Consider the following 14,241-nt stretch of genomic DNA (forward strand, 5'->3'; position numbering starts at 1 on the left):
ATTACTGTCAGACAATCAACGTGGCCTTGAACCAAATAGATCTGGATAAGATTTATTGATCAGATTGTTTTAGAAAACCAACAGCAAAACACTGACAAGATACATAAATACAGATTGGACATTTTAGGGTAAGTTCACTATATTTCCTACCTGCTTGTAGGAAATCAGGTAAGGTGGGAAAAGCTGTCCTGATCATATGGCATGCACACCAGACTGCAAAAGGACTTCCACACTATTTAACAGGACTGTGGCAAACAGCTTTAAAGTAAGGCAAGCATCGTGTGTGGCCTAAGCATACCCTGTACCAAGAGCCAAGCCCAGGCTCGCCTCAGAGACGGCATGTGAGTGAGGCTTCCCTTTCTTGCCTAGTTCTTCCAGAAAGATCCTCATTGGCAGGTGCCTTTACAGGGAGATGCCTGGCGCTGTCCCTGCTCAGACTCTGTGTACAAGGAAGTGGCTTTAGAGAAAGTGTGTTTCTGATGCCTCCTTTGTATTCTAAATGTGCAACTAGTAAAACAGCAATTACTACAGCTTGGTGAAACTGCCTCTGACTCACCCTGTACAGTGACTAAGCAGGGCCTTTTAAAAACTTCTAAAAAGTGAAAAAAATAAAAACATGAAAATTATGTTAAAAAGATAGTACCACTTTTGAAGCACAACTCAAAACTTCTTTCCGTAACACCAGATGAGGGAAGAGGTCGCTTTCCACCAAATCTAACGACCTTAGAAGGGAAACGCCACTGCTGGGCATGATCTGGTGGCGATGCACACAGAGGTTACAGAACTCTACCAAGCCTACCTCAGGCCCTGCCAATGCTCCTAGAGCCCCGAGGCATTTGGGGAACCTAAGCAATTTAAGCAAATGGTGACCAGTTTTGGAAGCTTATGATCATAGGACCATAAACCCTCATCCATCCTGGAGCTCAATGCTAGAACAATGAAGAATGAGGAAATTGACTTTTTGTGCTATATCAGAGTGCTGGCAGGTGGACAATTCAGTAACCTATGCCACCTTCTAAACATCTTTAAGACCACATAAAAACAAACTGGTTTTACAGAATTAAGACCAACGTAGTCTTAGAGGATAATTCAACCTCTCCTACAAGCCAAGCTATATGGGTTGTAGGAAAGGTTGAGGCTCCTTCAAGAATAGTGGAAAAGCAAGTATTTGCAAAGATCCAAAGAAATGTATTCAAATGATGGGATTTCCTCTGCATCATACACAGCTTTTTTCTTCCAATATGTGCTAAGAGTTCTTTGGTGGTTATAGGAGAGACAGCCTAGAACTCAGGGCAGGAGACTATGCCAAAGCAGAAGAGTGAAGAGTGACATCTAAACTCACCATTAACCGCTGTCATCAGGTTGACCACCTACAGCTAACTGGGCTGCTTATATGTTTGCTGGTTTCTAGCCCCTCTGTGATTCCTGCTTTTCAATTTCTAACTACACATTAGCCCCACTCCATTGAAAAGGAGGTGCTTGTGGGAAAGGGTAGGGAGAAGGAAGAACTATAAATCAATCAATTGTTTGATAGAAAAGTTGAAACACTGATTATCTATGGATTTCAATTATCTGTGCTTTACTCTGGGTAATGAAAAGATCACTGTTACTATACCTTTCGCTTAGAAATGTTAATGTTTATTATTATATTTTTAAATCTAGCTATGTAACGGACATGAATAGCTTAGAGCAAATTTTTACATCATGTCACCAGGGCCCTGAAAAAAGAAGATCTGCCAGTAGAGAGGGTTTCAGTTTGGCCCCTGAACAGTTAAAATTTCAATCTATTCTATATTGGTTTATAGATTTTCCAGAATATGGAAAATACCTTGTTAAATGAAGAAAGCATCATTTTCTTCATTTAATAAAGTATCACTTTCACAGATAAATTAGTATATACATGGGAGAACTCATAGTATTAAATATTAGGTTTTAATTCTCCATTTAGAAAACTCCTTACAGGTAGACTTCCTTGTTCCTAGGCAAAGAAATGTAAGAAGATATGCAAACATGAGATAGTACAAAGATGACTGGGGAAAAGTCTCAATTCTAACAAACCCAAGAAACAACAAGTCTCTGAGTTGGAGTAAGGAAACACTGGACTTGAAAGTCCAGCTTTACCAAGAGTTGGCCTAAGCCAGCCAATCACATCTCAAATTTTTGGTATAATTTGACTCTAAAGTAATGAGCTGGCTTCCCCAAGACAGATACAAAATAGAAGTCTACCTGCTTTATAGTCACACCTTATATATAATCTGTATATATCCATATGTGTTTCTATATATTGCACTTAAACTTACAGGACTGCAGTAAGATAGCTGGGAGTACCTCAAAAGAGGCAGAGAAGCAGCAGGCATAAACTTTCCTAAATCAAGTAACAGTGTCAGGAATTCAGAGTGCTGGTTTTGGATATACTAAAATGCCTGGTGACTCCCTATATAAAATTCTAGTCATCTACATTTAAGTCATCATACACACAGTCTCATTTGGCATTCAGAACACGTGCACATGTGTGGTTCTATAGCACTCAGAACCGATCATACTACATCATTTTCACTAGTGTTATATTAAAAGAAGACACTTTAGACCAAAGATATGTACTTTTATGAAAACGTCACACACAAGGTCTTGGATGTCAGGCCTCCAAAGTCTACCTCAAAGAAGACCGCCTTCAGAAGGTTTTAAAAAGGATGCTAGCAAGTGTGGATTGAACCAGTCGCTCTTTCAGCTCTCTGGTGTCACAGAACTAGAGACCTGCTTATATCCCAAGGACTATGGAAGGATAAGCACAGAGGCTGAGCATTCAGTCTTTGGTCCCTATAAATCCAGGACATTGTAAATAGAGCTGCAATGAACATTTTGGTGCATGACTCTTTTTGAATTATGGTTTTCTCAGGGTATATGCCCAGTAGTGGGATTGCTGGGACACGGAAGCAACCTAAGTGTCCATCAACAGATGAATGGATAAAGAAGATGTGGCACATATATACAATGGAATATTACTCAGCCATAAAAAGAAACGAAATTGAGTTATTTGTAGTGAGGTGGATGGACCTAGAGTCTGTCATACAGAGTGAAGTAAGTCAGAAAGAGAAAAACAAATACCGTATGCTAACACATATATATGGAATCTAACAAAAAAAAAAAAGGTCATGAAGAACCTAGGGGTAAGATGGGAATAAAGACACAGACCTACTAGAGAATGGACTTGAGGATATGGGGAGGGGGAAGGGGAAGCTGTGACAAAGTGAGAGTGGCATGGACATATATGCACTACCAAACGTAAAATAGTTAGCTAGTGGGAAGCAGCCACATAGCACAGGGAGATCAGCTCGGTGCTTTGTGACCACCTAGAGGGGTGGGATAGGGAGGGTGAGAGGGAGGAAGACACAATAGGGAGGAGATATAGGGATATATGTATATGTATAGCTGATTCACTTTGTTATAAAGCAGAAACTAACACACCATTGTAAAGCAATTATACTCCAATAAAGATGTTAAAAAAAAAAAAAAATCCAGGACAAAGATCCTTTTGCCACCCTGGGTAGTGTGACTTGTTTAATTATGGATAGTTTCCGCCCAAACATCCAGAGACTAGATTGGAGTCATGCAGCAAAGCTTTGTTTTGAACTAATGGAGCTGCTCAGACTGACCTGCTCTGGAGAGAGCTCCTCACTGGAACAAGCCTAGCAGTGGGTGGTAAGAAGTTAAAGGCCAGACTGGTCATGGCAAGAGGGGGGTGGGGCCTCTGGAGTAGTTGCTCCTTTCCCTGCCTCCCTCCTACCCCCTCACTCCCCCAAAAGGACCCAAACTCACAGATGAAAGGTTGTTACGAGACCTTGCAGAACACAGGCTCTATGAACTCAACCCCACATGGATGGGAGGTTATAATAAGGCCTGGAGGTTAGGAGTCCAAGTCTAGAGGCCACATTTTTCTCTTCCCCAGAACTGAACACTAGATGGTAACTTTTTAGCCATAAGTCAAAGGTGATTTTAAATCCACACATGAGCCTAAGAGATTCCCTTCTGGGACGAAGGAAGAAGAATAATTTTAAAAGCTAAGCGAAAAAGAGGCACTTAAAGCAAAAACATGTCCCTAGTCTCCCCTCTGAGTCTCCTGTTATGACGTACAACAGAATGATCAGCACTGTGCCCTCTTGCACACCTTTAGCACCTTTCATACACCGAAGGACTTCCAACTGCTCATGTCTCAGTGACCACTCTAGCAGCCTGATGGCAAAGCAAGTAAAAATTTAGGTCATTTCTTTTTTAGAATTAAAATACAACACAAAACAAACCAGAACTAAAATTTCACACCAAAAAGTGAATGATCCTCAGTTTCATTCCTTCCTCATGCTAGTTTTAAAAATGATACTTAGTCCTTCAGGAAGAATGACCTGTGGCTTTTCCCCAAGACCTTTTATCCAGTTACTAGGCAATTACTCACAGCACCATGCACATTAAAGCAGACAGAAAATGAGGCAAAAAGCTAAGAGAAAAATCAAGGGCCAACTGGCTTTCTAGAGATAAAACCCATTGCCTGAGAATACAGTAGGTGCATGGCCCAGAGTGAGAAAAGAAACAGTTCTGGAAGAGATATGGGAACATATGTATATGTATAACGGATTCACTTTGTTATAAAGCAGAAACTAACACACCATTGTAAAGCAATTATACTCCAATAAAGAAAAAAAAAAAAAAGAAACAGTTCTGAAAGGAAATGGCCAATATGACAGTCAAAGCTCACAGCCCAGAGCAGAAGCCCTCCCTGCCCTGCTCTACTCCGGCCTCTCATGAACTTACATTTATGTCCCACAGCATTTATGCCACACACTTAGGGTCTGCAATCCCCCACAATGAAGTCAAAAAGATACTTGAAACCATTAATAAGCATAGGAGAATTTCAAAACTGCCCAGAACGAAGAACTTTGACCACCATAAATTTCTTGATTTAAAATGTTCTTGGTGCCATAATTTCTAAGAGCAACAACAAACAGCACAACTATAACACACAATAAAGTCTTTAGACAAGTCAACTCTAACCACTGCTGGCACCATAAGGATGAGAAAAGAAATCACTAATCAAGAACTGCTGAGCTGCTGAACTTTTCTCTAAAGTCAAAGGATCGGTTTGGGCACCTAGGCAGCAAGACATCAACCACCGCTGCCATTAGATCCAGCTGCTCAATTAGATGTACCTTTGAAAACAGGAAGTTAAACATCTAGCTTTCCCTATAATCTGCAAGAGTCTCAAGGTTAGCCTTCTTGTTCTATCCCCAAAACTTCTTGTTGTTGTTGCTGGATTTAATTTTTTTAATTTAATTTTTGTTTCTATTGATGATGTTGCTTTAATTTATAGAGCACTGCCTGACAGGGTCATATGTTTAGAGTTCCTTTAAAATTTTATCTTATCTTGATTCATAACATTATTAAGGTACTTTCAGACTTTCCCTCAACTCCATCAAGGAAGAGGGAGTATGTGAGTATGTGTGTGTGTACTGGGGCAGAAGGGAGAGAAGCAAAGAAAAAAGCACGAGGGAAAGTGAGATTCCATAAACTTAAAACAATTTACAGAAAGGCATCTGATGTATTTTCTGAATAAGGCCTTGATCAGGGTAACCAATCCTCTCTGTAGCACATTCTACACTGCCCATAAATAAAGGAGTCTCTTTAAATTAACATTTCCAGTATCAATGAACAGTCCAGAAATCCTCATTTCAAGCGCTCGATGAGTCCCTGTGTGAGTCCAAGGTGCAGAAGCTGTGTCCGGGAGAGGTTTGCTAGGTTGGGGAAGGCCGCAAGCAGCTTCTCCCACGCCAGTTCCAGCAGGCTAGGAACCACCAGCCAGATCTTAAACAACGACCCAGTCCGTTTATTTTCGTGGATGTTCACCACTCCTCCATGAATGTACATGCAACCAGCCTATGAACAAATGGCAGTCAAAAGAGGATAAATTCACATGGGAGAGAAACAGGTACTTACGCTGAAGATTCAGCCAAAAAGTTCATAGTAGGCTGAATTAGACGACAGGAAACAGAAAAGTTTCTCACTGATCCCAACACAGTGCAGAGATCAAGAAAGGCTTAGATACTGAACGAGTTACTAAGGGAAAAGCAGGAGGCTGGTTTTACTTCAACAACAACTCCAACAACGGTAAACTAAGACTATATTAGGTATCCACTGTGCCCAGTACTAGGGTACAAGGTGAAAATAAAGGTCTTTGCATTCAAGAAACTAGTAGAATCTTCAATAACATGACATCTTGGGGGTAAAACTATTCTGCCCTCCCAGGAAACACCTTTGATATCACTGTCAGGGCCTGAATGCCACATGTAGCATTTCTTTTACATTTATGTTGCTCTTTTAAGCTTGTATGTGATGGTTTTTCTCCCCTTTTCTCAGAGGAAGAGCTAGCTCTGGAAGAAAAGTTTTTAAAAACACATTCTTAATCCAAGCTTTGTTAATATCAGAATTTTTTTTTCTTGCTATATCTCTAAAAATATCTCCTTATCATCTGCAACTACATAAAAAAGATATGAAAATGAAAGCTTACTGGTGTAACAGCTGCACAGTGAAAATAAACTGGCTCTGGCATGGTAGCTGGGAGCTTTACCCATTGAAAAGTCTGCAGATTCAGCTTCCAGATATCTCCCAGGATCACTTCTCCATTATAGCCCCCGCAAATAAACACATCTATCAGGAAAAGAGAAAGCCAAAATCACACAAAGGAAAAGGGTCACAGTGACAGCATGTCCTGTAGTAGCTCTCACGGCTAGATGACACGGGAGCAGTTCAGTCCCCATACCATAAAGGACTCCAGCTGGCGGGCCGCTCATGCTGCTGTCCTGTCCCTCACTAGAGTTCGGACACTATGTTGGGATCTTTGCTAGGGCTAAGGATGCAAGCCTCTGAGGAAGCTTCATGTCTAGGTTCTCAAATTCAAATACCTACAGTGCCAGGCATAGGAAGTGAATGAGCAAGAAGGTTCAGGGAAAATAAACAAATAGGTCCAGGGAACAAACAGGAGTGCACATGCTCTAATGAGGAAGATGGCGATGCAGCTCCAGCTCATCAATGCCATGTAGGATTTAGGGTCAGCAATTGCCAGATCTTCCAATTTTTTAAAAGACGCTGGAAATCCAGGTTTTTTGAAAAGTGAAACATTTTGATTTTTAAGTATTGGCCACTAATTCAAAAACTGTAATACACACATGAGCCAAACAGAACACATCTGCAGGCCACCAGGTTGCAAACTCTTCTTTTAAATAACATCCTGAAAAGGATAGACATTTTTCTGCCCATAGAGACAAACATTCTCTACTTAGACAATTAACCTGCAATGTTCAGTTTGGGGGCACAAAAGAGGTTTTTCCAAGCTTTCTTCAGCCCAAAGAGGACAGTTTGAAGTCCCATTTGATCTGTACCAGTTATTTACGTCAGGAACAAAACCTTCCCAAAATCAAAGGTTTTTTTATTATTGTTCTTGTTGTTCTTTTTGTTTTTATAAAATCAGTTAGTTATAACTAAGTAGACAACATGTAACAAAGGCTATGTGAACCTTCAAGCTAAATGCCCACAACTATAGCTGAATTCCATTTGTATGGTGCCTGGACTCAAAGAACCAAACGAATACATGTCTTAACTCAGATCTAGATCAAGTTTAAGTCAATACAATTAAACTGTAAAACACACTGGAAACTTTTCTGGCTAGGATTTAAAAAAAGTATGGCTCCGTTCTTAGAGAGGCAAAGCTGAACAACGCCACTATCTATAAATCTTGTCCAAAGAGCAGAAGCAAAATAAAAAGCGCCTCTGTACTAGAGATGGCAGCATAATCCTAGTAAAATCTGAACTAAGCTGCTGAAAGGATACAGGCTATCAAACTCATTTACACACACCTTCCTCCCCTCCAAAAATTTAAGGTGGTATATCCAACTATAAAATAAGCTGTAAATTAAAAGACAGGACGGTTTTCCAAAGAGGAGTCATTTATTACACTCAGATAAAGTAGCTGCAGCTGCTTTCTGAAGCCATACAATGCTTGCGTTGTAATACGGCCAAAGAATGAGCTAAGAGTTCTATCTGGCATCAGATAGAGAAGAGAATAAACTTTATGAAATTACACTCTGAAGGAGCTATTACAATTTTAATACAATGTCTACCAAGGTCTCTACTGTATGTCAGGATTATTAGTGTTACCCACCAAAACCAGAGACATCTGTTGAGGTGGGGTGCCGAACGATTAGGTGGTAGAGTAGAAGCTTATTTATCACTTATTTTTGAGTTCTGTGATAACTGAGGGAACCCAAACAACACATTAGTTTACTTTATGAAAACTGCTGAGAGATGCAGAACTTTATGGATTTCCCTTTAAGTATAAACTAAAAGAAATAGACTCTCCCCAAAGTTATGCCTCTTTTAAAGAGTTATCGTTAAGAAATAAAATAATCTCAGTATGTACAATTACAAAAATGGAACCAGCCTGTTATTTGAAATCCTTACCATTTTTTATCTGAACACAACTGTGACATCTTCGGGCTGCAGGAAAACCTGCCAAACACATAAATACAGAAATTCCATTATTCACAGAAAGACTGGGAATAATGGTGATCCGACACAGCAAAAGACATACTATGAATAACTTGCTTAAAACAATCCCTTTGTCGCATTAAAGCAAACATTGACTAGTCCTTCCAATCCTGCCTTATTTCACACTAGAATAAATCCATCGTAAGTTTCATCATAATGATATAACGTTAAGGTGTCAGGAAAACAAAATGAGGTGGCAGTAGGCAGGGGTTACTAGTGGCTTTCCCAAGCCCTTTTACCCACAAAGAGACAGGTAGATCTTCATTTAAGTGCCTACTTTTATCCTACCCAGATTTCCCCTCTTCCACAGAATTCAGCAATCCCCATTAAAAGTCTATGCTCATGGGCTTCACTGGCGGTGCAGTGGTTAAGAATCCGCCTGCCAATGCAGGGGACACGGGTTCAAGCCCTGGTCTGGGAAGATCCCACATGCCAAGGAGCAACTAAGCCTGTGCGTCACAACTACTGAGCCTGCGCTCTAGAACCCGCGAGCCACAACTTCTGAGCCCACGTGCCTAGAGCCTGTGCTCCGCAACAAGAGAAGCCACTGCAATGAGAAGTCTGCACACCGCAACGAAGAGTAGCCCCAGCTCGCTGCAACTAGAGAAAGCCTGCGCCCAGCAACGAAGACCCAATGCAGCCAAAGATAAATAAATAAATAAATAAATAAATTTTTAAAAAATGAAATAAAAAAAATAAAAGTCTCTGCTCAGTTGCTGAGGAAGAATAATAATTGGGCTAAGGAATACAAGTAATTTCTTTTCTTTTCTTTTTGGTCACGCCGCACGGCATGTGGGATCCTAGTTCCCAGACCAGGGATCGAACCCGTGTCCCCTGCAGTGGAAGCTTGGAGTCTTAACCACTGGATCGCCAGGGAAGTCCCACAAGTAATTTCTAATACCAATTCAACAGATATTTTTCTTCTCATATAATGCAATAAAATTACTTTTTCTCTTTCAGAACAAGTAAAACTATAAAATACATTTATTAAAGATAAATGAATCAATATTTTAAATTTACCTATTTTTTCATGGGGTTTTGTTGCAATTTCCTCCCATGCATTCGTTTCAAGGTTATATGCATGAATCTTGGAGAGAAAAAAAAAAAGAGGATACACAAAAAATTTTAGCTAGCCTGAAAACTGGATTTTTCAAAACAGCCTGTACAAACATATTCTTGGTTGAAAAGTCTTCTTTTCCTTTGCTATTCTCTGATCTTTCCTAATTCTAATATAAGGCAAAACATTAAATGAAGCAATTGAAAATTAAGCACATACATAATTTTATTATTTTTAAATCATAGAAAAGAGTGAAGAAAAAAGGTGGAATTCTGCAACTTGCACATTTTCTACAATGAACATGTATCATTTTTATAACAGAAAAAAGCAAGTGTTGGTAAGAAAACACGAACTGCAGTTTTGACAAAACTTGAAAAAGACCATTAAGGTTCCAAATCAGGAGCTCTGAGGCCTATAGATTTCCCCCGGGACATGGATTTAGAAATGCCACAGAGACAGATGAATAAAAGCCCTTCAGAACTCAGCTTTCTAAAGTTAGTGATGTGCAGTCCTAAACGTGCCTGTTCTTTTTAGATACACAGCACTGACAATGAGAGGGATGTGACATTCTGAGAATCCTGGTTCCAAATCTAATTAGTTGCTCCATTTAAGCTACTGTATCTTTCTTTTAATGTCTCTTCTCATCTAGCATAAAGGGATAATTCTAATAAAGTATTTTCAGTGTGTGATTATGCAACTGTCAGCTGGAAAGCATATCAGGGGCACAGAGTTCAACCTTATATTATAAAGAGCATCTAACACAAAATAGGTGTGGATGAAGAAACTGCTTGAAAATTACAATATCTACAGTAACAGAATTGTTACTTATTATGCTTAGTATAACACATGCCTCTCTCTAGCCTTCTTCCTCTCTCTTTTTTAATATACCTTGTTTAAGGAATAAGCTGTCCAAGAAGTACCACCTCCCAAGATGTAAATCCTCTGCCCATCATGTGCAATTTCATGTCTGTATCTGAAAATAGACAATAAAATACATTTATAATTATGGGAAAAATGATCTACCTAAGATTTGACTGCAAGACTTTTTATTGCATCATTATTTATAATAATAAATTATTGGAAATAACCCAAATGTTTAATAATAGTGAATTGGTTAAATAAATTATACAATATATAAAAAATGGATTAGCATGCAACCAATAAGAATGTAGGAACAGAGGATGGTTAATATACTGAGAACTTCTTTTCATGTCATTAACTGAAAAAACAAATCAGTTATATAAGAGCAGATAGGCTATAATCCTACTAAGAATTTATAGATATACAAATATGCAAAGAAAACGACTATAAGGATACATGCAAAATGTCAACCCTGGTTATCCCTGAGTTTAGATTTTGCTTTTTATTTTCTTTATTTTGCTTATTGGTATTTTCTAGATTTTCTATAATCTTTTTGTGATAACTTTGTATAAGGGGGGAAATTATTACAGTTTTAAAAAGTGATCTGCCTACATTTAATTAGAAAGTTTAGACTATGGGCTTTCAAATTAAGACACTTATTTAACAGATAGAAAAATACCAGAAAAATTATGCTACATAAAACTGTGAATATAATGTGAAACACCTACCAGAACTTTTATCCAAGCAGTCTAGCTAAAAGCTGAAACAAGTTATAATATGTCCATAAAATGATTCAAAGAAGGCAACCATGTGAAAATGCTTTGAAAACTTAATCTATTTCCTCCTTTCCCTGGAGGCCCTGGTGCTGATAAAATAAATTACATCAAAATTGCTCCCCATACCAAGCCATCTCCCAAGTCCTCTCATGGTAGTTCTGCAATAATCAGCCCACTAAGATACTACAATAGAAATAAGTCTTCCTTGGCACCCATATGTCATTTTCTTAAAGGCAACAAAGACATAATAGTCTAAACAGTGAATAAAAAATTACTTACTGTCTTTGCTTTTAAACTAGAGGGCAAAAAAACCTCTTTAAGTTTTCCAGTGAGTTTAATTCTAAGAAGAGGCAACTGCTACTAGGAAAAAAAAAAAGTGAAAGATCTACGACTGCTACTAGAAGGCAACTAAAGAGAATCACATGATGTTTGAGTGTTTAACAGAGCACTTAAAATAAATGACCTTCCCTTCCTTTCTTCCATCCATCCAACCAACACTCACTGAGTACCACTATGGGGCAAGGCACTGTGTTCTTACTGGGGATACAGTTGTGAGCAAATGAGCCAAAGAATCCTAATATGCAAGTTAAGAAGGGAAATCAAAAAGTTAACTAGAATGTAATTATTTTGCCTGTAATATGAAATTTAGTTACAATTGTTATCATTGGTTTCACTATTTTCCTAATGCAGGAAAACTGAAGTACAAGAGGAAATAACAGGAAAAAAATTCTTTAATTCAGAGGGAGATACCATTCCCTCACCAGAAGACCCTTCTTTAATGCTGAACTGGGATCTAATAGCCAGTTAGCTATTTTAACCAGGTCAAAGGGTCTTCTTCAAACCATACTCCCAATATTCTGAAAAAAAGTAAAATCTTAGCAAGAAAGAATAAATATGCTTTAATCCTAGAATCTCACCTCTCTTCTGGTAGATCACAGGATAGGTTGTTTGGTTTCAGTTGTGTCCACTCTCTGGTATTGAGATCTAATTTGTGCAGGTCTGTGCTGTAAATATAGCCAGTTGTCCCTCCAAAGACATAAAGGGAGCCATTGATGATAGCCATGGCCTGGATAATGAGGAAAGGTGAACGAGACTTCCTCGTTAACACTTGATTGAAGAATGTAACCTTATTAGATATCCCCAAATCAGGTTTTATTTAAAACCTGGGGGGCTCTAAAAATCAGACCCTTAAAAAGGACTAAAGATTTTAGAGAAACAGAGATTATTTTTAGAAAAGTTAACTTTGCTCAACTGGAAAGAAAGTTCTATCTAGATAGGCAAAGGGCATCAGATGATCCTTAGGGGTCCTAGCCAACCAAAGAATTTATAGATCATGGACATGAGCATTTCCACTGAAAGCTGCTTCACTTTCTAAGCAGTCTGAAGAAAAATGCCCTTAAGGAGAAGGAGCAAATATGAAAATAAGGCACCAGAATCCCTTAAGTAAGAAGTCTAGAGTTGGCAGTCCCCAAAACTTGACATTTTCTACCAGACTCTTCTCAGTGTAAGTTTTGCTATTGTTATGGTAATTTCTTAGAGTTTAAATGCCTCCTGTGGTGGGATACGGTCATCCAGTATGTGCCTCACACATAGTTCAGAAGCTATGTATCAGTACCAGTGCCAGCCAGTGCTAGTTAAGAAAGAAGCCACAGCTTTGGTTGCTTTAAGCTTAGCACATTACTCTCAAAGGGTCCCTGAAGTATGGTGAGTTGCTTTCCTACCTTTTTAGATATAACTTTTCAAACCTAAGGTTTGAAGCACTAGAACCTAACTGGAAACTAATTTCTATATAATCTGTGTTTTAGCTCAGATCTGTATAAAAGTCTCTTAACCAAGTACAGGGATCATCTACTCTATTACTTAGGTTAGAAAGCTCTTCAAAGCATCATAACACTCTAAAGACTACAGGACCTGGGCCATAAATAGCCAAATCTCTCATTGGGGGTGGGTGAGGTCCTGACATTTATAGAAACCTCCATACAGGTCTAGATCATTGGTCTTAATCAGAAACAAAAAGTAAGGGGAAAAAAAGGAAAGAAGAAGGCAAGCAACCAGATTTACAAACTACAATTTCACATCAGAACTGAAAAATCAAATAGTAACCACAATGAATTTATTCTCCATTAAAAAAAATTGGTGGCAATATAAATATTCTGACATTGTTCCTGGAACTAGAAAATCTGAACAAATACATCCACAATGACTGGCCATAGATTGGTACCTGTCCATATATACGACTGGGTTTCTTCCCCCGACAGCTGAGTAAAGCCCATCTCTTATACTTCACGTTACAGACATGGACGTCATTGCCGTTGCTCTCACCAAATGGGATGCCTGTTCCTCCAAACACCAACAGGTTGTTTCCATGCAGCACAACTGGGAAAGGAGAAGCACAAATTTCATTTTCGTACTGGCTACCTGCAATGTGTTCCCACATTAACCCAGAAAATCTGAGAAACTCAAAAATGTCCGCTTTGATACTTTCAGAAGATAGCTCAAACCACTGACATATAACTACTACAAAGTTTTACAGAAAAAGATCTAATTCACACTATTTCACATAGCTCACTGTTTGATATGTGACATGTACTGTGAAATTCATGAAACACTGTATATAACAATACAGAATGATATGAACTACAATCCACCGCTGCTGCTTAACACAGTTCAAGTACACAGTAAAGCAAAAGAAAATGAAGGATCATCATTGCCTTAGCAAAGACCCAGTGGGACTCAGGATGAAGGGATAAAAGGATCATTCGGTTTTTGCCAGGGGAATGATCTCTACATTTTAAATTATAGTTTCTGTCATCTTAATCCTCCACCAGATAAAAAGAACACGAATATCCTGCTGGTAACTTTCTGTTCCTGTCATCACACACACTTGTATATACTTTTTCTCTCTCTGATGGCAAATATCCTGAAAATACTGCTACTGTATTATTTCAATGACTTTTT

The 14,241-nt window shown here is 38.7% G+C and overlaps 1 protein-coding gene across 6 annotated transcripts in view; it reads right to left on the bottom strand.

The window, feature by feature from the left end:
• The window catches only part of KLHDC10 (kelch domain containing 10), a 138,309-nt gene that overhangs the window by 80,872 nt on the left and 43,196 nt on the right, over nt 1-14,241 (bottom strand). For 4 of the 6 annotated variants that reach the window (XM_059933394.1, XM_059933392.1, XM_059933391.1 and 1 more), the window contains 7 exons: nt 13,505-13,659; nt 12,201-12,349; nt 10,535-10,619; nt 9,610-9,676; nt 8,503-8,550; nt 6,554-6,693; nt 22-5,922 (listed from right to left, as the gene is read on the bottom strand). In XM_059933394.1, coding sequence (XP_059789377.1) covers nt 5,713-5,922; nt 6,554-6,693; nt 8,503-8,550; nt 9,610-9,676; nt 10,535-10,619; nt 12,201-12,349; nt 13,505-13,659 — 854 coding nt within the window. In that variant the 3' untranslated portion in view covers nt 22-5,712. Of the gene's footprint in view, nt 1-21; nt 5,923-6,553; nt 6,694-8,502; nt 8,551-9,609; nt 9,677-10,534; nt 10,620-12,200; nt 12,350-13,504; nt 13,660-14,241 lie in introns of those variants that run through there. The other 2 variants (XR_009504988.1, XM_059933396.1) reach the window with 1 other exon arrangement.

This window comes from Balaenoptera ricei, chromosome 9 (assembly GCF_028023285.1).
Source record: "Balaenoptera ricei isolate mBalRic1 chromosome 9, mBalRic1.hap2, whole genome shotgun sequence".
Lineage (NCBI taxonomy): Eukaryota > Metazoa > Chordata > Mammalia > Artiodactyla > Balaenopteridae > Balaenoptera > Balaenoptera ricei.